The sequence below is a fragment of the Neoarius graeffei genome, chromosome 13 (genome assembly GCF_027579695.1).
Source record: "Neoarius graeffei isolate fNeoGra1 chromosome 13, fNeoGra1.pri, whole genome shotgun sequence".
NCBI classification, from domain to species: Eukaryota; Metazoa; Chordata; class Actinopteri; order Siluriformes; family Ariidae; genus Neoarius; species Neoarius graeffei.
In genome coordinates, this window is record NC_083581.1 from 40,380,604 (window position 1) to 40,408,049 (window position 27,446).

The 27,446-nt window shown below is 40.2% G+C and overlaps 1 protein-coding gene across 3 annotated transcripts in view; it reads left to right on the forward strand.

The window, feature by feature from the left end:
• Nucleotides 1-26,205, forward strand: part of scube3 (signal peptide, CUB domain, EGF-like 3) — a 233,417-nt gene extending 207,212 nt beyond the window's left edge. For 2 of the 3 annotated variants that reach the window (XM_060937716.1, XM_060937717.1), the window contains 13 exons: nucleotides 1,729-1,851; nucleotides 4,268-4,384; nucleotides 4,806-4,886; nucleotides 6,002-6,118; nucleotides 6,302-6,460; nucleotides 7,976-8,179; nucleotides 10,247-10,408; nucleotides 10,799-10,966; nucleotides 20,561-20,722; nucleotides 20,884-21,081; nucleotides 21,399-21,551; nucleotides 23,077-23,156; nucleotides 23,379-26,205. In XM_060937716.1, coding sequence (XP_060793699.1) covers nucleotides 1,729-1,851; nucleotides 4,268-4,384; nucleotides 4,806-4,886; nucleotides 6,002-6,118; nucleotides 6,302-6,460; nucleotides 7,976-8,179; nucleotides 10,247-10,408; nucleotides 10,799-10,966; nucleotides 20,561-20,722; nucleotides 20,884-21,081; nucleotides 21,399-21,551; nucleotides 23,077-23,156; nucleotides 23,379-23,531 — 1,877 coding nt within the window. In that variant the 3' untranslated portion in view covers nucleotides 23,532-26,205. The remainder of the gene's footprint in view (nucleotides 1-1,728; nucleotides 1,852-4,267; nucleotides 4,385-4,805; nucleotides 4,887-6,001; nucleotides 6,119-6,301; nucleotides 6,461-7,975; nucleotides 8,180-10,246; nucleotides 10,409-10,798; nucleotides 10,967-20,560; nucleotides 20,723-20,883; nucleotides 21,082-21,398; nucleotides 21,552-23,076; nucleotides 23,157-23,378) is intronic. The other variant, XM_060937718.1, reaches the window with a different exon arrangement.
• Nucleotides 26,206-27,446: the final 1,241 nt, after the last annotated feature.

Genomic DNA, 27,446 nt, shown 5'->3' on the forward strand with positions numbered 1-27,446 from the left:
GAGAGCTTTATTCATTAACGAAATTCAGATTCATTGCTATTCTGTTCCTCTCTGGCTTTAACTAAGAGCAAAGCCTTTGATATGCCTAAAGACGTTTTATGTCTTCTTCTTGGTCTGCCTCTACTTCAAAACCACTTAGTCAAACTCAGCTCTCTCCGTCTCTTTCTCTCTTTGTTTTTTATTCAGCTCCCATCTGGTTTGCTGTGTTTTAGAGAGTGATTGTGGTTTTGCTTTTTCCTTTTTTGGGGGAAAAACGTGCTTAGAGGCATAGATGAGCAAATGCAAGCCAGTGAAAGCACACAAACCTTTGGCCTGGGTTCTGCAAAAGTCCAATCAAATCAAGGTGGAAAAACAATTACTGACGCTGTCAAATTATGCTTGGGCCGCTGATGCCAACTCTCACACCATATCTTTTTCTCAGATGTTTATTTGATTAATTTACATGAAACTGAAGGATTCTTCATTTGTCAGTTGCCTGAACTTGTCCTTATCAGAAAGCGGTACCAAGTAGAACCCTAGTGGGAGAACCTTTAATTATCACCTTCAAAGAACCATTGAAGAAGCCTTTTCTCTAAGAGTGTACTTTAAAGCTTAGCTTAAATATTCCTCTTCTCAGAAGACATGTAAGATCTATGAAGATCTGCCTTTGTCAGTTACAGGCTGACAAAGAGGTCCATGAAAGGCAGAAACATACTGGACAGAGTTGTCCAGAGATGTCTAAAGACACCCATTATTGGCTCATAAGATGATGTTCTCATTGGTCTATTTAAAGTCAGTCATGGGCTGTCTTGATATGAATGTTTGTGATCCACATTAGATTTTAAGGTCACAATATTCATCTTATTTATGTTCTGAGAAGTTCCAGTAAGTGTTCCATTAATGCTTGGCAAAGACATCTTCTGCACATCTTTCAAATCTCTTATTGCTCATCCTCCTTCCCATCATCTGTATTCTCTAGAATAAAAGGTGAACTTATCTTTGAAATTATGATTAATGTTGAATCAAAGTTCACAGCTGGATTTAGAAACGGAGAATTTGGAAACAGCTTCAACATATAAGTTCAGAACTTGTCTCAAACTGGTACGGAACAAAAGTAGACAATAGTTTTGTTTCCTGACAGCCGTGGGCTTTACACAACCTGTTCGAATCTTTATAAACTTGCAGATGGTTGGTTTGGTTGATACTACATGGTTTAGCATTGTTCCTGCTCTAAAATGTGTTTCAGATCAGCAGGAGTTTTAATGTTTACAAGGAGTGTGAGTCCTGATGCGGAAATATTGAATTGTTCACTTGCATGCTGTTTGTGTGTTTTAGGAAAACTCCAGAATATATTTGCCATTTAATTGGTACAAAGTTCTTGGGGTTCTCTCTCTCTCTCTCTCTCTCTCTCTCTCTCTTTGCATGCAATTACTGCCCTTCTCACATATGAAAGTAAGCAGGGGTCAGTCTGTTCGGCACCACTGGAACTTTAACCACTGCAACTCACAACCTTCTGCTTGAGGGCACAAATCCAGGCACAGAAGGAACAGTTCAGTACAAATATAACGTTTTTCCTATGAGTTTTCTGACTCATTCACTACAAAGAACTTTACTGCCCATCTTCTTTCCTCTTTTAAGAATGTTCAGAGCTCCACAGTCGTACATAATGGAGCTTCCCAAATCAAACTGCACAGAGCATCAATACACAATATCAGAGTGTCATGAGGTGTCCTTTGTTTGTTTTTTCAGACATCGATGAGTGCAGTATAAACCGTGGCGGCTGTAAGTATGGCTGTGTGAACACATTAGGCAGCTATGAATGTACCTGCCCACCTGGATACAAACTGCACTGGAACAAGAAGGACTGTATAGGTAGGTGTACAACAACACTCACACCTACTGGGCAATATGCACATTACACCAAATACACAGAGAAGATTTCAATGTTTTGCTGGATACTGTAACTACAGTAACTGGTTTGCTGGACAAACACGTAACTACAAACTGGCAGCACTTTATTTCAAAAGCACCAATTTGATTGTTTGAAGTCTAGTTGAAGAGTGTGATGTTGGGTTTTACCTCTGTATGTGTGCCCTTCCATATAAACAACTCTGGTTTGAGTAGATGAACAGCTCTGGAGAATCTCCTAGCCACCACTAGAAATGACCAACCTTCCAACATTATATAGTGCTTTGCAAAAGTATTCATCCCCCTTGGTGTTTGTCCTGTTTTGTTGCATTACAAGCTGGAATTAAAATGGAATTTTGGAGGGTTAGCACCATTTGATTTACACAACATGCTTACCGCTTTAAAGGCGCACATTGTTTTTTTATTGTGACACAAACAATAATTAAGATGAAAAAACAGAAATCTGGAGTGTGCATAAGTATTCCACACATCCCCCCCAAAAAAAAAATAAATAAATAAAAAAGTCAATACTTTATAGAGCCACCTTTTGCTACAATTACAGCTGCAAGTCTCTTGGGGTATGTCTCTATTAGTTTAGCACATCTAGCCACTGGAATTTTTTACCATTCCTCAAGGCAAAACTGCTCTAACTCTTTCAAGTTAGACGGGTTGCGTTAGTGTGCAACAATCTTCAAGTTATGCCACAGATTCTCAATTGGATTGAGGTCTGGGCTTTGACTAGGTCATTCCAAGACATTTAAAGATTTCACTTTAAACCACTCCAGTTTAGCTTTAGCAGTATGTTTAGGGTCATTGTCCTGCTAGACTGTGAACCTTCGTCCTAGTCTCAAACCTCTGGTTGACTCAAACAGGTTTTCCTCCAGAATTGCCCTGTATTTAGTGCCATCCATCTTTCCTTCAGTCCTGACCAGCTTTCCTGTCCCTGCAGCTGAAAAACATCCCCACAGCATGATGCTTCCACCACCATGCTTCATTGTAGGGATGGTGTTCTCAGGGTGTTGAGTTTGCGCCACACTTGGCATTTCCCATGATGTCAAAAAGTTCAATTTTTGCCTCATTTGACCAGAGAATCTTCTTCCATGTGTTTGGGGAATCTGCCACATGCTGTTGGGCAAACTCCAAACATGATTTTTTTTAAGCAATGACTTTTTTCTGGCCACTCTTCCAGAAAGCCCCACTCTGTGGAGTGTATGGATTAAAGTGGTCCTATGGACAGATACTCCCATCTCCACTGTGGATCTTTGCAACTCCTTCAGTGTTATCTTTGTTGCCTTTGTTGCATCTCTGATTAATGCCCTCCTTGCCCAGTCTGTGAGTTTTGGTGGGCAGTCTTCTCTTGTCAGGTTTGTAGTGGTGCCATATTCTTTCCATTTTGCTATAATGGATTTAATGGTGCTCCCTGGGATATGCAAAGTTTGGGATATTTTTTATGACCCAACCCTGAGCCATACGTCTCCAAAACTTTGTCTCTGACCTGTTTGGAGTGCTCCTTGGTTTTCATGTTGCTTGCTTAGTAGTGCTGCAGAGTCAGGGTGCTGCAGAGTCAGGGTCCTTCCAGAACAGGTTGATTTATACAGACTTCGTGTGACAGATCATGTGACACTTTGATTGCACACAAGTGGATCTTAATCAACTAATTATGTGACTTATGAAGTGAATTTGTTGGACAAGCTCTTATTTAGGGGTTTCATACGAAAGGGGGTGAATACTTATGCACACTCTAGATTTCTTTTTTTTTCATCTTAATTATTGTTTGTGTCACAATAAAAAAAAAAAACATTGTGCACCTTTAAAGCGGTAGGCATGTTGTGTAAATTAAATGCTGCTAACCCTCCAAAAATCCATTTTAATTCCAGCTTGTAATGCAACAAAACAAGACAAACACCAAGGGGGATGAATACTTTTGCAAGGCACTGAATGAATGTACTAATACATGGTTTAATCAGTTTTCTAGATTGATGCTTGAAGAAAAAAATTAGAAGAATTACCTAAAGTTCACCCTTAGGCAAGGATGAATATCTTTCAACTTCACTAAATTACAATAGCCTCGGTTTTTTGGTTGTTTTGCTTTTTTATTTCAGCCAGGCACCACCCGAACTGATGATCACATCATCAGCTTTTCTTTGGCTAATCAGACACAAGGTACACCACTGCTCTTGCCAGAGCAGTTGGGGGTTAGGTGCCTTGCTCAAGGGCCCTTCAGCCAGTCCTGCCATTCCAGGGAATCAAACCAGCGACCTTTTGGTCCCAAAGTTGCTTCTCTAACCATTAGGCCATGACCTCCCCAAAGCCTAATTGGATGCTTATAAAATGATTTCTTGTTTGTTAATAGACTTAAGTGAAGTATTTGTTGTCACAGAGGTTGTGAAGTGTCCGTCCAGCCTGGTGGCGCCAAAAGCAACACTCTCTTGCAGCAAGACAGGCAAAAAGGAGAGTTGTTCACTGACCTGTGCATCCAAAGCACACTATCTCGCAGGTACATTCAGCAGGAACACATTTTTCAATTTTTTTTTTTCTGTGTGCATGGAATGAGGAAACTATATTGTGTTGAAAATTATTGTAAGCAAGCACTTACCTTAAGTTCTGATGTGCTAGTGTTATCTTGTGTAACTTGTATACAACTACAGTGTCACAACTATAGGTTTTTCTTACCTGTAGACATTTCTTACCTCATAATACACAAACAGTTTAAAAAAGATCACCTTCACAAAGTTACAAAGGTACAAACTGGCTTCGTCAACAAGAGTGTAAATAAAAAAGACATAAAATGCTTAAATTTAGGAAAGCCTGGTACGTGTGAAAAAACAACATATGTTTTGCAGTCACTGAGTTGATATGCTGTGACAGTAGGTTTAACAGGATATGGTGTAACTACATCTGACTTATCCTCGCTGTAGAGTCTGACAACAGTTACACAGTCAGCTGTGGTGTCCGGGGAAAAAGCCAAAGCAGACTGAACTCCAGCCAGAGCTGCATAGGTAAGAGCAATATAGCAATACAGCACAGCCTGATAGGATGGCTGGAGGGAGGGATAGATGGACTGGATATGGATGGATGGATGGATGGATGGATGGATGGATGGATGGAGTCTGATTGGATGATTAGATAGATGGTCTATCCATCCAGCCTAGTGGAAAAAATTAATAGATGGCTGGAACTTGACTAGACAGATGGATAGATGAATGAATAGGTGGATAGTGGGTCGTTGGGTAGATGAATGGATAATTGAGAGATGGATGGATGAAACCTGACTGAATGGACAGATGATGGGTGGATCAAAAAATTAATGAGCATGTGGATGAGTAGACTGTTGATTGTATTGATTAATGGATGGATAGAACCTGAGTAGATGACTGGATGGATGAGTAGATGGGTCAATGGAGCTTGTTTGGATGGATTGATGAATCAATGAATGAGTACATAGATGAGTATATGGTTGGAAAGATTCATTGATGGATGGATGTGTGGAGCCTGAGTAGATGGATGAGTGGAAGGATTGATGGATAGATGGAAGAACAATGAGTTAATGGTTGAATGGAGTATTTATGGATGAATGAATGTATTGATAAGTAGATGAATGGATGGATGGATCAATACATAGATAGATCAATATGCATAGCCCTTAATGCACTGTGTTTGCATGTGATTGGATATTTGCATGCAATTAATGTGATTGGATGTTTGAGAGTGATGAAAGTGATTGGAGTTTTGGACGTGATCCACTTGAATGGATGTGTGGTAGTGATGAATGTAATTGAATATTTGGTACTGATGAATGTGATTGGATGTTTGGTATTGATGAAAGTGATTGGATGTTTAGTAGTGATGAGCATGATTGGCTGTTTGGTATTGATGAATGTGACTGGGTATTTTGAATGTGATGAACATGATTGGATGTTTGGATTAGAGGAACATGATCGGATATTTGGTAGTGATGAATGTCAGGTCAGTTTATCTGTATAGCGCTTTTAACAACAGACATTGTCGCAAAGCAGCTTTACAGAAAATTAAAGACTTTGAACATAGTGTGATTGAATGTTTGCTGGGGATGACTGTGATTGGTTGTGCCAACGCTGCTTTGGTTTGTCTGTAGAGACTTTGGCTTCTCCAGTGAAGCAGACGGCCTCGTTCCGAATCAAGAATGCCAAATGCCACCTGCACCCCAAACTCAGGGCACGAGCAGAAGACGGAGGCAAGCAGATTGGGCCAGGTGAAAAGGCATAGGTCATAAATCAGGACATTTCATAATCAAAATGTGTAAAATGCAAAAGCAATATACTGAGTTGTCCATTTCATGCAGTCCTAGGGTTACATAGACAGCGGTTTATTAATTGTTACTCGGTTTGTTGCCACCATTTAGTATTAGTGTGTAACATGAGTATGTGGACTGTAGGTGGGTCACTCTGCAACAACTGCCAAGTCACCTTCGTCAATCTGAAGTGCGAGTCCTCCAAGAAGGCCAAAATTCGCCAAACGCGTAACCCGTCTAATAAAGAGGTCACGCGCATCACGCTGGAACTAGAGGCAGAGATAAAGCCTGGAGACACTACCGGTAAGCATGTACAATTAAGTAAGAATAATAGGAAAATAATCAACAACATGGTGATGTGAAGCAGAGTCCCTGTTACCACCCCAATTGAATATTTTCCTATAGCAGTATGTCTCACGTGTTTTAACAACTAGTTTATTTATTAAGGAATAATATATCATACTTTTAATTGTTTCTAGTCACATTTAATGTTGTGAAACATCCATGAAACAAGTTCATTCCTGTTATCATTTAAATTATAGCAGCTACAAATGGTCATTCCCCCATCAACCTCCAAACCCTGTGTCATGAAATATTCTCCTATGTCTGAAAACAAAGTTGCATAGCAGTGACCCTGGAGACTCCTTCCACATATGTTAAAAGCAAACCTCACAATATCCACAATTACATGTTTTTTATACTCTGTTTATTTGTAACGTTCACTATACAAGTCAATATGAAAGTTGTTACGACAGAAACTATAACGTTATGGTGGGTAAAGCTGAACCTGTTATTTGCTTTACAGCAACACTACTGCCACTCAGAACTGAGAATTCAGGAGTGCTGTGCTGTAAACTGTTTCTCATGGCCATTCATTACAGCAACTGGTTTTTGGAAAATTAAGCAGATACGCTTTCCTCAGAAAAGACTGATGAGTAGACTGTTGATTGAAGAGACTAATTGGTGGCTCTAAATTGACCGTAGGTGTGAATGTGAGTGTGAATGGTTGTTTGTCTCCATGTGTCAGCCCTGCGATGACCTGGCAACTTGCCCAGGGTGTACCCTGCGTCTCGCCCATAGTCAGCTGGGATAGGCTCCAGCTTGCCTGCACAGGATAAGTGGTTACAGATAATGGATGGATGGACTTTCCTCAGAAAAGGCTCATTATGAAGTATGTCTGAAACTGCTCTCTATTTTTCAATTCTTTGCTGCCACCATGTCTACCCAAACACTTGGTAAAGTTAATGGACACCTGTAAGCTTTCTGAAGCAGAGACAAAGAAAAAACAGTCACGAATTGACTTGTTTTAACTGTTATGTAATAGCGACATCTATTGTTCAAGACAGGAATTTATTTTTTTACCCTTTTCTTGAAAGTGGACCAGCTATATCATCCATTACTATTTATCCTGTGCAGGACCGCAGGCAAGCTGGAGCCTATCTCAGGTGACTATGGGTGAGAGACGGGGTACACCCTGGACATGTCGCAGGGCAAACACATAGAGACAAACAACCATTCACACTCACATTCACACCTACGGTCAATTTAGAGCCACCAATTAGCCTAACCTGCATGTCTTTGGACTGTGGGGGAAACCAGAGCACCCGGAGGAAACCCACGCAGACACGGGGAGAACATGCAAACTCCACATAGAAAGGCCCTCTTTGGCCACTGGGCTTGAACCCAGAACCTTCTTGCTGTGAGGCGACAGTGCTAACCACTACACCACCGTGCTGCCCACCAGCTATACCACAATCTTTTAAAAAATGTCCCATGTGCTGGTTCAGAGTTTTTCTCTTTCGGGTTATGCTCATGCAGGGAGCTGTGACCTGAGCTGTGTGAGGAAACAAATGGAGCAGAAGATGAAGTCTTCCATCAAGGCACTGAAGAAGTCCATTAACCAGGAGAGGTTCCTGATCCGTGTGGCTGGTCTCGAGTACGAAGTCGCTCAGAAGGTCACACAGTCCATCGACAAACAGGAACACTGTGGCCCTGGGAAAGAGAAGGACAGCGGCCGATGTGGTAAGCACATCAACCTGAAGGTGGATTATGAATAACTTTAACTGGTGCAAATAATATACAGAGGACAAAGGGGCATATATATATATATATATATATATATATATATATATATATATATATATATATATATATATATATTCAAAAGTATTCATCCCCTTTGGTGATTGTCCTGCTTTGTCACATTACGAGCTGGAATTAAAATGGATTTTTGGAGGGTTAGCACCATTTGATTTACACAACATGCCTACCACTTTAAAGGTGCAATATGTTTTTTAATTGTAACACAAACAATAATTAAGATGAAAAAACAGAAATCTGGAGTGTGCATAGGTATTCACCCTCCAAAGTCAATACTTTGTAGAGCTACCTTTTGCTGCAATTACAGATGAAAGTCTCTTGGGGCATGTCTCTATTAGCTTAGCACATCTAGCCACTGGGATTTTTGCCCATTCCTCAAGGCAAAACTGTTCCAAGTCCTTCAAGTTAGATGGGTTGCATTGGTGTGCAACAATCTTCAAGTTATGTCACAGATTCTCAATTGGATTACGGTTTGGGCTTTGACTAGGCCATTCTAAGACATTTAAATATTTCCTTTTAAACCACTTCAGTGTAGTTTTAGCAGTATGTTTAGGGTCACTGTCCTACTGGAACGTGAACCTTCGTTCCAGTCTCAAACCTCTGGCCGACTCAAACAGGTTTTCCTCCAGAATTGCCCTATATTTAGTGCCATCCATCTTTCCTTCGGTCCTGACCAGCTTTCCTGTCCTTGCAGCTGAAAAACATCCCCACAGCATGATGCTGCCACCACCATGCTTCACTGTAGGAATGGTGTTCTCAGTGTGATGGGAAGTGTTGGGTTTGCATCACGCATGGCATTTCCCATGATGGCCAAAAAGATCAATGTTAGTTTCATCTGACCAGATAATCTTCTTCCATGTGTTTGGGGAGTCTGACACATGATGTTGGGCAAACTCCAAACATGTTTTCTTATTTTTTTCTTTAAGCAATGACTTTTTTCTGGCCACTCTTCCATAAACACCCGCTCTGTGGAGTGTCCGGCTTAAAGTGGTCCTATGGACAGATACTCCCATCTCTGCTGTAGATCTTTGCAGCTCCTTCAGTGTTATCTTTGGTGCTTTTGTTGCATCTCTGATTAATGCCCTCCTTGCCCCGGTCTGAGTTTTAGTGGGCGGCCTTCTCGTGTCAGGTTTGTAGTGGTGCCATATTCTTTCCATTTTGCTATAATGGATTTAATGGTGCTCTGTGGGATATTCAAAGTTTGGGATTTTTTTTATGACCCAACCCTGATCTATACTTCTCCACAACTTTGTCTCTGACCTGTTTGGAGGTTCCTTGGTTTTCATGTTGCTTGCTTCGTAATGTTGCAGAGTCAGGGTCCTTCCAGAACAGGTTGATTTATACAGACATCATGTGACAGATCATGTGACATTTTGATTGCACACAGGTGGATCTTAATCAACTAATTATGTGACTTATGAAGTGAATTGGTTGGGCCAGCTCTTATTTAGGGGTTTCATACAAAAGGGAGTGAATACCTATGCACACTCCAGATTTCTGTTTTTTCATTTTAATTATTGTTTGTGTCACAATTAAAAAAAACAATGTGCACCTTTAAAGTAGTAGGCATGTTGTGTAAATCAAATGGTGCTAACCCTCAAAAATCCACTTTAATTCCAGCTTGTAATGTGACAAAAGAGGACAAACACCAAGGGGGATGAATACTTTTGCACGACACTGTACATATGGACAATATATGTACAAGGTAGGTATATCTAATAACCTGGCAACTCAGTGTGTGTATACACAGTTTTCAAGGAAACAGGATGCATTGGGCAAAAGTCACTTTGCATCTGTGCAAGCAAAGCTGTCAGAGGTGAAAAATATACACACATGCACTGAGCAGTCAAACTGGGGAGACAGTGACAAAGTATGTAATCCATTTCAGAAGACTTACATTAAAACAGAAAAACGTATGCATATAAAAACGAGTGACGGAATTGATGATGTCATAGTCTCACTGTCTCCCCCTTCTGACTGCTTTCTCAGTCAGATGTTTGCCTGGTTCTTATTATCATGGTGAGATGGAGCGCTGTGTGCAGTGTCCTCCTGGAACCTTCCAGGAGCGTGAGGGTCAGCTGGCCTGTGACCTTTGCCCTGGAGAAGATCGCCATGGCTCTCCGGGTGCCCGTAACATCACTTCCTGCTCAGGTATGCATGGTCAACCAATCAGCAGTCAAAAGCTTGAGGAGTCTGTTAAGGTGTGTTAATTTTTTTTCCCCTGACATCAGTCATATCCTACATATTATTTTTTTTAGATATTAAATAAGTAATCAATTTAAGAGTTAGTCGTGAGTTTCAATGAAGTGTTCACACGTGTACAGCTTTTTAAGTCCACTGTTATGTGGACCAAATGTGAAAACCATGAAGGATACCTGTGAGATCTGAGCTGAATAGTTTATTCGTGTTGGTTCTACAATACAGCATAAGACATGAGCTAAAGTCTAACGTGCAACCAAACACTGGTCATTGTAAAATTTCTAATTAATTAGAAAAATTAAGCTAAAACTCAGGATCATTCTTATGCTGTTGTGATTTAAGGTCAGTGTGCACCAGGATATTACTCCAGCGATGGATTTAAACCGTGCCAGCTGTGCCCTCGAGGCACATACCAGCCCGACCATGGAAGAACACTCTGCTTCCCTTGTGGAGGTGGCCTAGACACAAAGAGAGAGGGCTCCAGCTCCTTCCATGACTGTGAGGTCAAAGGTCAGCCTTGACTTGGTTTGTTGCATATTTAAAGCTACACCTATAAAATGACACAGAAGCAGAGTCCAGAGTTGGTGTATTTGAGTTGCTGTAGCTTCCAGTATGTATAATGGCAATGCAGGAAAGTGTTCAGCCAAAAAGTTCATATATCCCAGATCAGTTTAAGCACTACAACCATTTTTGATCATTTATATTCCTCTAATAGTCTAACAATATCTACATTTACTGTACCATTTAACCATATGGAACAAAACATGGGCCAATCATGTAAAATATGTAACAAAACCTAACAACACTTACAATATAACAATATAACAATGTAGATATATACCAGTAATTATACTTACACTATAGCAATATAACATAATGTAGGCATATAACAACACACTTTAAAATGTAATTATATATATATATATATATATATATATATACACACATTACCGTTCAAAAGTTTGGGGTCACTTTGAAATTTCCTTATTTTTGAAAGAAAAGCACTGTTCTTCTCAATGAAGATCACTTTAAACTAATCAGAAATCCACTCTATACATTGCTAATGTGGTAAATGACTATTCTAGCTGCAAATGTCTGGTTTTTGGTGCAATATCTCCATAGGTGTATAGAGGCCCATTTCCAGCAACTCTCACTCCAGTGTTCTAATGGTACAATGTGTTTGCTCATTGCCTCAGAAGGCTAATGGATGATTAGAAAACCCTTGTACAATCATGTTAGCACAGCTGAAAACAGTTTAGCTCTTTAGAGAAGCTATAAAACTGACCTTCCTTTGAGCACATTGAGTTTCTGGAGCATCACATTTGTGGGGTCGATTAAATGCTCAAAATGGCCAGAAAAATGTCTTGACTATATTTTCTATTCATTTTACAACTTATGGTGGTAAATAAAAGTGTAACTTTTCATGGAAAACACAAAATTGTCTGGGTGACCCCAAACTTTTGAACGGTAGTATATATATATATATATATATATATATATATATATATATATGAGTGATTCCATGCTTATGGGTACTGAAATGGGGACATGAACTTCTCATCTCATCTCATCATCGCTAGCCGCTTTATCCTTCTACAGGGTCGCAGGCAAGCTGGAGCCTATCCCAGCTGACTACGGGCGAAAGGCGGGGTACACCCTGGACAAGTCGCCAGGTCATCACAGGGCTGACACATAGACACAGACAACCATTCACACTCACATTCACACCTACGGTCAATTTAGAGTCACCAGTTAACCTAACCTGCATGTCTTTGGACTGTGGGGGAAACCGGAGCACCCGGAGGAAACCCACGCGGACACGGGGAGAACATGCAAACTCCACACAGAAAGGCCCTCGCCGGCCCCGGGGCTCAAACCCAGGACAGAAGGTGATGTTTTAGCAAATATAATTAATAAACATGTGTAGTAGAATAAACATACACATTCTTTCAATAAGATTAACATGGTATATAGCTAGATTGTAATTAATTTGTAACAGACGCGAGATGGACAATCGTAACAGAAGTAATGTAACAGACATCATTTTGGAACTCATAGGCTTGACTTTGGCATATAAATATGTTTTTATTACATCTCAGAAAATTAAAGTTATCTTTTAACATATCATTCATTAAAGATTACATGTTTTGTGACCTGATGGTAAAAAAAGAAATGGTTTTAGGTGAATAAGTTCATGTCCCCATTTCAGTACCCATAAGCGTGGAATCACTCATATATATATATATATATATATATATATATATATATATATATATATATATATATATATATATATATATATATAAAACTACACTTAATGATATGACAGTGTAGATATGTAACAATAACTATACTTGCAATGTAACAATATACCATAATGGAGACATGTAACAACACTGTACACTTGAAATCTAATGATATATCATAATGGAGATATGTAAAATCAACTCCACTTAGAAAGCAATGGTATACTGTAGCTATGTAACAAAACACTTACAATATAAGGATATAATAGTGTAGATTTGTAAGAATAACTACACTTACAATGTAATGACATAACATAACCAGAAGGGCACTTGGTCGAGAGCATACCACCACCAAGCCATAAATTTGGATTTGCATCAAAATCTAATCAATTGTTCCTTGACCCATAGCCCACCTTCCCTCAAAATGTCATCAAAATCCATTCACTACTTTTTGAGTTACGGTGGGATCACACAAACAAACAAACGGAAGTGAAAACATAACCTCCTGCAACAAAGTTGAACAAATGCAACAATTACTCTACGTAGAATGTAACAATATACTGTATTGTAGGTAACAATGCGTACACCTACAATATAACAATGTATATATGTAACAATAGCTATGTTCACCATGTAACAATATAATATTTTATAACAATAACTACACTTATGTGTACAATATGTAGCAATCTCTACACTTACCGTGTAACAGTATGTAGCAATGTAACCTCTATAATGTCACAATAAGCAGCATCTTCACTTACTATGTAAGAAACAATGTTGCATGTAACCATATCGATATGTAACAATACTTACACTTACCAGGTAGGAATATGTGAAATGTCTACACTTGCTGTGTAGTAACGCATAACAATGTAGATATGTAAGAATACTTACACGTGCCTTATCGCAGTACCTAACTACGGAAGCCGAGAGAGGCCCTTCAGATAATCCTTTTTTATTCACCTTGTTATTCCGAGATAACGACATAATTAATTCAGGATCTCGAGAAAACAACACAACTAATTCGAGATCTCGAGAAAACAAAACAATTATTCCGTGATCTCGAGAAAACAAAACAATTATTTCATGATCTCGAGTAAACAGCTGAGAAATGGTTCATTCAGGTACGCCAAGAGACTTGTGATATGCTGACTTTGGGGCTATTTCTCATTCTGTATAGACGCAACTTTGGTCATTACACTCTCAGAAAATAAAGTACAGCAATGTACCTTTAGCGGTACAACGGCTTGTCACTGGAGCAGTACCCTTGAAGGTACTCATTTGTACACTTTATATACTGCTTAGTAACATGTATGGACCTTTTTGGCGCTAAAAAGGTACACCTAGTTCCCTTGAGGTCCAATAATGAGCCTTAGGGGGTACATTAGTGTAGCTTGTACCTTGGGGGACAGAAACGGACTCCTACTGTAGCCCTATTTCTGACAGTGTAGAATGTCTGGAATAATCAATCACCTAATAAGGCAATATTCTCCCTGTCAACCCCTGATCAAAATATTGCCTTATTAGGTGATCGATTATTCCAGACATTCTAATGACCAAGGTTGCGTCTATACAGAATGAGAAATAGCCCCAAAGTCAGCATATCACAAGTCTCTTGGCATACCTGAATGAACCATTTCTCAGCTGTTTACTCGAGATCATGAAATAATTGTTTTGTTTTCTCGAGATCACGGAATAATTGTTTTGTTTTCTCGAGATCTCGGAATAACGGTTTTGTTTTCTCGAGATCTCAAATTAGTTGTGTTGTTTTCTCGAGATCCTGAATTAATTATGTTGTTATTTCGGGATAACAAGGTGAATAAAAAAAAGGATTATATGAAGGGCCTCTCTCGGCTTCCGTACCTAACAATTCCAACTTTATAGTAATAAAGTAACAAGTAACAGATAAGGTTAGAGAAGCAGTCTTGGGCCCAAAGGGTCACCAGTTTGATTCCCAAGACCAGCAGGAAAATTGTGAGGGGAGTTGAGTGAATGAACAGCACTTTCCCGTCCCTCTGTATCAAGTCAAGTCAAGTTTATTTGTATAGCGCTTTTAACAATAAACATTGTCACAAAGCAGCTTTACAGAATTTGAATGACTTAAAATATGAGCTAATTTTATCCCTAATCTATCCCCAATGAGCACACCTGTGGCGACGGTGGCAAGGAAAAACTCCCTCAGATGACATGAGGAAGAAACCTCGAGAGGAACCAGATTCAAAAGGGAACCCATCCCCATCTGGGCAACAACAGACAACATGACTATAACATTAACAGTCCTAACATAAAGTCAGCTTTGTTGATGCTATAAACCCCCCACCGACGGAAACCCGAGCGCAAAACCGTTCACGTCAACCATAGTCCCAAAGTCAGCAAGTCAACTGCAGTCCTAAAGTCAGCAAGTAAACTGCAGTCCCCAGCCACAAAAGCACCACTGCAAGAGTCCAGAGCGTCCTCCAGGCGCGACCCCCAACTGTCCACATGGGGCCGCCCTCCACAGGAGCGATGCGATGAGACTCCAACCAGACACAGGGCACCAGGATGGATCAGGCAGGTCCGAGGAGCAGAAGAGGCCAGCATCTCGATCCCAGGACCGACATGTAACTCAGAGGGACAGATTTGAGGGGGGGAAGAGAGAGAAAACACAGGTTGTTAGGTATGCCCAATGCCACCTGAATAAGTAGGAACTGTATACATATTGCACTGAGTACAAGCAGGGACTCCGGCAACTAACTATGACAGCATAACTAAAAGGGGAGGGCCAGAAGGTAACACAGGCATGAGGGGGCCCCGGGACTTAAAGCAGCAGCCACTACACCATCAACAAATTCGAGTGAGCAAGCGAGTGGGGACTGACAGCATCCATACATCCCAGTTTACCAAAACACTCTATGTCTGAGGATCCTCCAGATCTACTCCTTTACCTCATAAACACCATTAACAAAAGGCTTGACTAAACAGATATGTTTTCAGCCTAGACTTAAATGCTGAGACTGTGTCTGATTCCCGAACACTACTTGGAAGGCTGTTCCATAACTGTGGGGCTTTGTAAGAAAAGGCTCTGCCCCCGATGTAGCCTTCACTATATGAGGTACCAGCAGATAGCCTGCACCTTTTGATCTAAGTAGGCGTGGCGGGTCATAGAGGAGCAGAAGTTCACTCAGGTACTGTGGTGCGAGACCATTCAGTGCTTTAAAGGTCAATAGTAGTACTTTATAATCAATACGTAATTTGATTGGGAGCCAATGCAGTGTGGATAAGACAGGGGTGATGTGGTCATATTTTCTAGTTCTAGTAAGGACTCTTGCTGCTGCATGTTGAACTAACTGGAGCTTGTTTATGCACTTATTGGAACATCCAGACAGTAAGGCATTACAATAATCCAACCTGGAGGTAACGAAAGCATGAACTAGTTTTTCCGCGTCATGTAGTGACATTAAATTTCTTATCTTAGCAGTATTTCTGAGATGAAAGAAAGCTATCCGGGTAATGTTATCAATGTGAGTTTCGAATGAAAGACTGGGGTCAATAATCACTCCGAGGTCTTTTACTGCTGCACGCGAAGAATCAGAAAGGCCATCCAGAGTTACTGTGTAATCAGAAAACTTACTTCTAGCTGCATGTGGTCCTAGTACAAGTACTTCAGTCTTGTCAGAGTTAAGCAGAAGGAAATTAATAAGCATCCAGTGTCTAATGTCCTTCACACACTCCTCAATTCTGTTAAGCTGGTGTCTCTCATCAGGTTTTGCAGAAACATACAACTGTGTGTCATCAGCATAACAGTGGAAACTAATACAATGTTTACGAATAATATCACCCAGAGGTAACATATATAAAGAAAAAAGCAGTGGACCCAAGACAGAACCTTGTGGAACACCAAACTTTACCTCAGTATGTCTAGAAATATCACCATTTATATCAACATACTGATAGTGATCAGTTAAATAAGACCTGAGCCAGGAGAGGGCCGTTACCTTAACTCCCACAACATTTTCTAGTCTATCCAGAAGAATGGAATGATCAGTGGTATCAAATGCTGCACTAAGGTCAAGCAACACAAGCAGCGAGACACAGCCCTGATCAGACGCCAACAGTAGGTCGTTTACTACTTTAACCAAAGCTATCTCTGTGCTATGATGAGGTCTAAATCCTGACTGATACACTTCATGGATGTTATTCCTATGTAAATATGAGCATAACTGCTGTGCTGCAGCTTTTTCAAGGATCTTGGAGATAAAGGGGAGGTTTGATATTGGCCGATAATTGGACAGCTGACAGGGATCAATCTTGATCAAGGGATCAAGATTTTTTAATCAGGGGTTTGATAACTGCTAGTTTAAAGGATTTGGGTACATAGCCAATCGTAAGAGAATTTATTATTTTTAGAAGCGGTTCAATTACTTCAGGTATTATCTGTTTGAATAGATGTGTAGGTAAGGGATCTAGTACACAAGTTGAGGCTTTTGATGCCGAGATTAATGAAAGTAATTCAGTTTCTTTTAGGGGAGTAAAACATTCTAACTGATGATCTGATACAGTTATATTGTTAACTACAGGGTCACTTACATTGTCTGACCTTAAATTAGTAGTTTGAATGTTTTTGAATTATCGTGGCTGAAGTGTCCTTGAGCAAGGCACCGAACCCCCAACTGCTCCCTGGGTGCTGTAGCATAGCTGCCCACTGCTCTGTGTGTGTGTGTGTGTGTGTGTTCATTGCTCACTTGTGTGTGCATGCATGTGTTCACTGCTTCACATGGGTTAAATGCAGAGAAGGAATTTCACTGTGCTTGAGTGTACATGTGATAAATTAAGGCTTCTTCTTCTTAATATTTAACAAAGTCTTTGCTTACCAATACTATTTTACAGCACTGATTTGCAGAATGCTGGAGCAAAGTAACATTGCCTTTAACATGTAACAGTGTGTAACACCTACACTGTAACGGTCCCTGTGTCTGAAATCACTCACTCATTCACTACTACCTACTCACTGTATAGTGAAATACTATATAGAGGACTATATAGTGAGCTCATTGGTCAAATGAAAAGAGAAAAAGAAAAAAAAAACACTTTTGGACACTACTCCGTTGCGCTGTTATTTACATCATTACTGTTGCACAATTAAAACATGCTAGATCAGTCAGTTGGTGGGTTTTCATTCAAAATAATAAATACATGCATTTATTTTTTTAACGGTCCAGTTTCCATCAAATCGTACGCGCTGATTGGCTCGCTAGCGGTCCAGAATCCTATGATCCGGACCCCAGTTACGGACCTCTGGCGACTCGCTCGTTCACAACAACAACAAACATAGTCACAATTTTTTGTCAACATTTATTTTCGCATTTCTCAGTATAATAGCATTAATTTTACAGCATGGATAGCGATAACGACAGTGTTCATAGCAAAAGTGAGTTTTACTACCCTGAGGAAGAAGAAATAAAAGAAAACATTTCAGGAGAAAGCTAAAAACCTCTAACTGTTGCTAACGCCGAGCAAAAACATGGCTGAATCCTGAATGACTCAATTTTGTATAAATAGGGGACTACATACGCTGCAAAATGTAGTTGTTTTCCTGCCATGGAAGTGCACTTGTATACCGAGGAGGAAGCAACGTGCATTACAGCCGTGAATGAGGATTCAAAATGGTGGCACAGCTCGGTTTTCCCTTTCGGGCGCTCTCGTTTTCTGCTAGAATTTGGTAAAGAAAAAAATAAATATATTATTTACCAGCTTAAGGTCGGTCCATATGGTGAAATACCGTGACCTCGGCCTTGAATACTGACCTCGGCCCAGAGGGCCTCGGTCAGTATTTTCAAGACCTCGGACACAGTATTTCACGATGCGGACCTCCCAGCTGGTAAATAACATATATGTATTTTTGTGATAAATCCATATTATACTGAGCGTATTTCCCATATTAATGAATACAAAGTACTTTGTGTCTGCTGCGTCTTTCAGTTCTTTTACTGTAAATCAAGGCTGAATGCTTTCTTCTTTGCTACTGCCTTTTATTAAATCAAATTTAAGGCTTTTGATTAATTCCTCGCTGTGAACTGTAACTTTTATTCTTGTATTTTATCTCTTATTCTATTTTAGCTTTTTTATTCTCTTACTATTTTTAATTGTACTTGAATATGCGTTTATAATGTGTTTCTGCCTCCATCCATTCACCCCAACACTTTTTTTTTCTTTCATCACGACTGCAATACATGATGGTATATATTTGTAGCGGTTCTTGCACAAGGGTGGAGCACAGAAGACAGCAGGACAGAGTTCAGGTTGATATAGCGTTTTTATTGCTACACTTTTCAGTCTAACAACTATGAAATTTACAGACACACACACTGGCGTCTGGTTCGGGGAAGAGCTCCCTCTGCTCTCGCTCTCCCTCCTTAAGTAGGGCGCGGTCACTGGGAAGACACACAAACAGGTTAATTGCTCTCAGGTGTAGTGATTCTGCCACTTACCTTCCCTGACTCCGCCCCCCTGTCACAGACCAGCGCTTGACCACGCCCCCACTGCCACAATATTGCTTGGTTAGTGACCATCGGTTGTACAGTACACTACTTTTCACGGTGCATTGTGGGATACTATGAGTCCACTGTAACCTCCTGGGAACCAAGAAAAAAATTTGTCTCTTAATTTCTCTTTTGTTGTGATAACTTACTAGGAATTTCCCTTCAACCCTCCTAGTCACATGATATATCATTGGAAAGCCCAGGATGTTCTCTTTACAACACACCAGGATTCAAGTGAATAGCTTGAAAGAGTAAGAGGGTCTCATCTCATCTCATCTCATTATCTGTAGCCGCTTTATCCTGTCCTACAGGGTCGCAGGCAAGCTGGAGCCTATCCCAGCTGACTACGGGCGAAAGGCGGGGTACACCCTGGACAAGTCGCCAGGTCATCACAGGGCTGACACATAGACACAGACAACCATTCACATTCACACCTACGGTCAATTTAGAGTCACCAGTTAACCTAACCTGCATGTCTTTGGACTGTGGGCGAAACCGGAGCACCCGGAGGAAACCCACGCGGACACGGGGAGAACATGCAAACTCCACACAGAAAGGCCCTCGCTGGCCACGGGCTCGAACCCAGAACCTTCTTGCTGTGAGGCGACAGCACTAACCACTACACCACCGTGCCGCCCCGAGTAAGAGGGTGTGCACGTAAAACAAATGTGAACTACAGAGGACACAAGTCTATGGGTTGGTTCTCAGGAGGATATAGGGTGTAATAATTCTCACTATACATTTGGACAGCACTACAAAATGGTGAACTCACTATACAGTTCACTATATAGTGAGAAGGGTGGCACGGTGGTGTAGTGGTTAGCACTATTGCCTCACAGCAAGAAGGTCCGGGTTTGAGCCCCGTGGCCGGCGAGGGCCTTTCTGTGTGGAGTTTGCATGTTCTCCCCGTGTCCGCGTGGGTTTCCTCCGGGTGCTCCGGTTTCCCCCACAGTCCAAAGACATGCAGGTTAGGTTAACTGGTGACTCTAAATTGACCGTAGGTGTGAATGTGAGTGTGAATGGTTGTCTGTGTCTATGTGTCAGCCCTGCGATGACCTGGTGACTTGTCCAGGGTGTACCCCGCCTTTCGCCCATAGTCAGCTGGGATAGGCTCCAGCTTGCCTGCGACCCTGTAGAACAGGATAAAGCGGCTACAGATAATGGATGGATGGATATATAGTGATTTCGGACACTGGGAGTATCTATGTTATAATGTAAAATCTGCATTTTCCATGCAGTTACAAAGCTCAGGTCTTACTGTGGCTGTAGAGCTTTTTTCAAGAATCTAATGCTACTGTTATCTTTCTAATGATGTAATGTGGGCCTGTTTTCTGCAGTGTCTTGTCCTCCGGGACATTACTACAACACCTCTGTGCATCGGTGTATCCGCTGTCCTGTAGGAACATATCAAATGGACTTCAAACAGAATTACTGCATCTCCTGCCCTGGAAACACCACCACAGACTTTGATGGTGCAACTAGTGTGTCTCAGTGCAAGAGTAAGCAGATTCTGTTTTATCGTTTCCACCAGGGAGTTTAGTTCCAACCCTAATCTGAGCCATTAAACTGTTAAAAGTATAGAATTCTTACAGTTCACCACTAAGCTAATGGTTACACAGGTAAGTCTCCAACTGGATCTTTTGCATTTGTGTTTGTACAGACAGGGAATGCGGCGGTGAAATCGGGGAATATATTGGCTACATTGAGTCTCCAAACTACCCAGGAGATTATCCTGCTAATGTGGACTGCGTCTGGACCATTAACCCCCCGAGCAAGCGCAAAATCCTCATCGTCGTGCCAGAGATCTTCCTCCCTTCTGAGGACGACTGTGGAGATGTGCTGGTGATGAGGAAGAACTGTAAGTGGCAAAGGATGGGTAAAAAAGTGAAATGGAACAACGAAGGTGACAGATACAGCACGTCCTGTAATGGTTTATCCCATTTATACTTCAGCAATCGTCCAACAATGACTTTTTTATTTATTAAAGAACAACAGATCATAATGTTGATCCATTTCTACTGATCTATATTATTGGGGAATGTCTGTGAAACAAGTTAGTAATACTGTTAATACAGGACTAGCAAAAAATAGGGCGCAAAAGACTTTTGCAATGTACTCTATAATTATTAAGTATATCATTTTTGTCCCCTGACAAAAATTCTCTCCCCGACACAGGGTCAGTGACCTCCATAACCACGTATGAAACGTGTCAGACGTACGAGCGGCCCATCGCTTTCACAGCTCGTTCACGACGCCTCTGGATCAATTTCAAATCCAACGATGTGAACAGTGCACGCGGTTTCCACATCCCTTATGTTACATACGATGGTACACAATCTGATGCTTTCACTCTTTCTTGCTCATCATCCTACAGTTTAATAATACACATTACATCACAAGTATATGTGTTTATTACTAATAATGTCGAACTTTAGCTTTTTGGGCCTTATTGTGTCCTCTTCCATATTGATAATTGCTTCAAACTGGGATTTACTTGCAGTGAATAGGGCTGCTGGCTGGGGTAACTTTAACTATTTTGTGTGTTGGGTTTTTTACCTTTGTAATTACTTATTACACTTATTTAACCTTTATTTTGATAAGAATTTGACTTTGATTGTTTTTTGTTAATTGAAAAATTTGTATTCAGATTGTATAATATTATATACACTGATCAGCCATAGCATTATGACCCCTGACAGGTGAATTTAATAACGTTGATTATCTCATTACAATGGCACCTGTCAAGTCAAGTCAAAGTCCCTCTCACGCCAGAATCTGGTCTTCCCAGGCAGTCTCCTGTCCCAGTACTAACCAACTCTTTGAGGCGTATGGGTGCAGCGCCAATCTCCGTTTCTATAGCCCTCAGCCTCTCTAGTGTTAAAGTGGGGGGCTGGTTCTCTGGTAACCGCAAGAGTTTGACTTCCTTACTCACATCTGTATTGCAGCCTGCCTTGCCTGATGGTAGTAGGTACCATTTTTATGATGGTCTTTGGTATGACCCAACTGTGAGTAGAACTCGCGATTTCCCGGTTGAGAGGCAGACACGCTAACCACTAGGCTAACTCATGGTCAGCACCTATCAAGTGGTGGGATATATTAGGCAGCAAGAGAACAGTCAGTTCTTGAAGTTGATGTGTTGGAAGCAGGAAAAATGGGCAAGTGTAAGGATCTGAGCGACTTTGACAAGGGCCAAATTGTGATGGCGAGATGACTGGGCCAGAGCATCTCCAAAATGGCACATCTTGTGGGGTGTTCCTGGTATGCAGTGGTTAGTACCGAACGAAAGTGGTCCAAGGAAGGACAACCGGTGAACCAACAACAGGTTCATGGGTATCGAAGTCTCATTGATTCACATGGGGCACAAAGGCTAGCCCATATGGTCCAATCCCACAGAAGAGATACTGTAGCACAAACTGCTGAAAAAGTTCATGCTATGAACTTCCTTCCTTGGACCACTTTTGTTCGGTACTAACCCCTGCATACCAGGAACACCCCACAAGATGTGCTATTTTGGAGATGCTCAGACCCAGTCATCTCGCCATCACAATTTGGCCCTTGCCAAAGTCATTCTGATCCTTACACTTGCCCATTTTTCCTGTTTCCAACACATCAACTTCAAGAACTGACTGTTCTCTTATCATTCACTTCACCTATCAGTGGTTTTAATGTTATGGCCGATCAGTGTGTATAGTGTATATAAGAAATAACGTGCTAAAAATAATAATGTGTTAGTTATTAAATGAATGTGATATTGACTTATTGATATGATTTCCTTTATATTAGCAAAACGAATGAGAAATTTCTCCTTTTCTAATCGGAGATATAATCAGAGACATTTTGTTGTGTTTATCAGAGGACTATGAGCAGCTGGTGGAAGACATCGTGAGAGATGGAAGACTTTACGCCTCAGAAAACCATCAAGAAATCCTGAAGGTGAGCTAAAGATAAACAAAAACAGATAAAGAAGATAAGGTTAAATAACCTCAAGTAACATTATATGCAGATCCCATTGCCCATGGTTTGAAGATATATGAGATGATGTGCATTTGCAAACAAGATTCAGTAGTTCCAGGAGGATTGTTGGTGTTTTAGTTTTGTCCTAATGGATCAATGGTTCATGTGGCTTGACTTTGTGCATTAAATCTTCTCCATCAGGACAAAAAATTAATCAAGACGCTCTTTGACGTCCTGGCGCACCCGAATAACTACTACAAATACACTGCTCGGGATTCCAACGAGATGCTGCCGCGCTCCTTCATCCGGCTTATCAGCAGCAAAGTCTCAGCCTTCCTCCGACCGTACAAGTAGCCGCTAACGCTCAGAGGCTTTACGCACTTCGGCTGACTCTGACAGCAGGCTTCAGTCTAAAGGATTCAGCACACGCTTTGTTTAAAAATCCAACCAGGCTTTTGACTTTTACTCGCTTCACTATGCACATTTGGTTTTGAATTTCTGTGCTGTTTATCATTCCTTTCCAATAAGAAGAGGGCGATTGGGTGAATAATTGCATCATACATTTGCAGCATATGAGGGTGTTTTTTTTGTGCTTTTAGGTCCTGTCTGATATATATCAGAATATACAGTGTAGAAGGTGTAATATTCCTGTGAGCACCACAATTATTGCGATAATTTGTCCTATTGGTTAATTTTAAATGTCATGCCTTGACTGTGCCCCTAAATATGGCCTTTTTTGTTCCACATGAAGTTTGACATCTTGTATATGACTAGAACAATCCCTAAAAGACATAGTGAATGTCTGTCTCATCATTTTAAGCGTGTTTGTGCTCACTGGAATATCGCACATTTGGGTAGAGTTGCAAAGTTTGTGTAGTGCGTGTGTGTATGAAAGGTGTCGTTTTGCCACTTAGCAAGCTGTGAGGTGAGCTTCAGATTCATTTCGCCGTTTTCTGAAGCACCTCGCACTAACTTTGTATATCCATCGTATTTCCGTCGTTTCCACGCTCTCATCCCACTTTACTTCATATCATACATTCCGTGTCATTAGTGTCATCATATTTCAGCTCTTAGAGCATCTTTAATCTTCCTGCCATGCTGTTAAAACAGTACATTCCAACGTTGTATTACTAGTTCTCGGGTTTCATATTCGTTTACGACCATATATTGGAGTTAATTTAACGAAGCGTAGAACACGTAGTGCATTATTATGAGACTGAAATGGAAGAGTTACGGGAAGAAACAGTGTTTAGTGAGCGGTTCTGCAGAGAATGAGGCTGACATACGTGATTTTTTTTTTTTTGGTGGGTTTTTTTTGTTTTGTTTTTCGTTTTTTTTTTTGCAGGACATGCGATTGCTGCTTCTTTGATTTAAAAAAAGTCACTTTAAACCTGCTACACTAAATTCAAACCTTTTGACCTTTTCCACCCGAAGGCCCTCAAAGGGAAATTTCACCTAATTTTTTTTTTTTCCGCATACCTGTATATAATTTAGCTAACATTAGGCTACAGATGATTGGAAGTGCATTCTCACTAGCCGTTACTTTTGACTCCTAAGAGTTCTCACTGGAGGGTGTAGAGTAGGACACAGTCATGCTGTTTGATTTCCGAAACAGACCGTATGCTGTCTGAAAATCTCCACTGTGAAGATGTAGCACACACGACATTTTTTTTTTTTTTTGCCAGGTCACAGCAATGTGTACAGTATAAACACAAATCTTGTGTCAAATTACCCACTCAGACGCTCTTCACAGCAAGGGTATGACACATACACATCATCATAATGTATGATGCAGTTTAGCGTACACCTGTGGATGCCTGCACTCATCATACACAAACTCCAAACACAATTTGTGTGCCTTACAAATGTGTTTAATGTTCCCGTGGGTTAAATGGAGAGAGGGGTGAAAAAAAAAAGTCAAACACACTTAACACCAGGTGACGTCTCTCCATGGTAGGATTTTTTATTTTTTTTGTATATTGTAAATATTAAATGAACGTAGACTAACGTCAAGTCTAAGAGCTTAAGCCGATCCCAAATAACAGCCTTGTATTAATAATATCCCTTAATAATATGTTCAGGGATTAATCTTTTATTGTGCCCTCCTGAACCGAAGCTCGATTCCGCCAATAAAAATGTACAAAAGGATTTTTTTTTTAGTTTGAACTGGTGTGTAAAGAAAAATATTTTAGATTCTTTTGTGGGGTTTTTTTTTTGTTTTTTTTTTAATGAAATACTTTTTTTTATAATGTTTATATCACAACTAAAATAATTTTTGCCCCCAGGTTCTCTTCCAAAGACTGGCCCATACGTGCAATGAATTATTACTTAAAACATTAATTCTACCAAAATAAAAAAAATTTTAAATGCACCAATTTTGCAGATTATACATTATATCAAATAAACTACTAATTCAGTGTATAATTCCCGAGCCTTTATTTGAGAATGAAAGGATATAACAAAACTTTTTTTCCCTCATGACCACCCAATATTAGGCTAAAATTGTAGACAGTTGTGCCGCGAGACAGGAACCCAGAATCTTTTCATTTTTTAAAGCAGGTGTAGGCTTTTTATTCACACCCCTGATACAAAATACAAAGTTGTGTGTGTTTATAACCTTCCTGCAAAAGGTTCATCTCAGTGCAGCTGGATCTGGAGGAAAAAGGAAAAGAATCATTGGTTAAAATATTTTTTTTCAATGAAAAATGTTGTTATGGCAAATTAACAATCTTTATTGAATGTCCAGAAAAGTAAATGCAAAACTGTCATTAGTGTAATTTACCCTCTGTGAGAATTTTCTTTTCTTTTTTTACCTTTTTTTTTAAACTGGCTGCCTGAAGAATTTTTTTTTTTTTTATTTCATTTTATTTTATTTCATTTTATTTTATTTTGTTAATTTCCTTTGAGAAATGACTTGGCCACGGTGTTGCATGGAGTGGGTAATGGTATTTGCACTTGAAATTGTTTATGCTCATGTAAAAATGTCTGGATTTTGTATTGTCTTTTTAAATGAAAGGAATTGGTGTTCGTACAAAACAGTGGTCTTGTTTGTTTTCTCTGGCGAATACCCTCAGAAATAAAATGGACAATTATAAGAGCGTATAATGTAAACGAATATATTAAAAGTGCACGTGACTCTGATAATCGGTTATATCATGACAAAGCATAAGGGCACTCGCTTCTGTTCATAGTTTGCAGAAGAAATGTGAAGGGTGATTTTTGAATGCTGCTCCAAGTAAAAATACAACGTACAGTTATTGGTAAAATATAAAAACAGTGATGAGACTGTGATATGAAAATATAGTTTCAGAAACAAGAAATCTTATGTACCTGGACAGACATGAATAAGTAATTCTCAAATAGGTGAATAATAGGTAAGTTAGCGGGCGGCACGGTGGTGTAGTGGTTAGCGCTGTTGCCTCACAGCAAGAAGGTCCTGGGTTCGAGTCCCGTGGCCGGCGAGGGCCTTTCTGTGTGGAGTTTGCATGTTCTCCCCGTGTCCGCGTGGGTTTCCTCCGGGTGCTCCGGTTTCCCCCACAGTCCAAAGACATGCAGGTTAGGTTAACTGGTGACTCTAAATTGACCGTAGGTGTGAATGTGAGTGTGAATGGTTGTCTGTGTCTATGTGTCAGCCCTGTGATGACCTGGCAACTTGTCCAGGGTGTACCCCGCCTTTCGCCCGTAGTCAGCTGGGATAGGCTCCAGCTTGCCTGCGACCCTGTAGAACAGGATAAGTGACTACAGATAATGGATGGATGTTAGTGTTATTATTTTTGTTTAAAGATGTTTCCCAGATCAGTCGTTACTGCTGTGATCTCTTTCAGACAACTTCCTGTGTGAAGAATATCTTTGAAAAATATCTAAAAGCTAAAACATTGAAAAGTGATGATAATTAATAATTATTCACAGAACGTGAAGTGAATATTGGTGAATAATAACCGAGATGAAGTCAAAGTTATTATTCACCGACATTCACTGAGCCGGAGTTGGATAATTGCTTTAGGATAATTAGACAGGTGATTTTTTTTTAAATCATATTAAAAAAGTAATTTATTTCAAACTTCAAAAACCGAATGCAAATATAATGCACGTAGGCTTGTGCTACTTATCTATGCCAAGTCACATAAAATACTTTGATTTGAAACAGATAAAATAAATCACAATTCCACCTTACTTTTGAATAGTTTTAGACTAAACTTCGTAGCATCTTTAGTGCTTTTAGGAACAGCATAATCTGTAATTCATCCTCACTTACAGTGACAAAGCAAT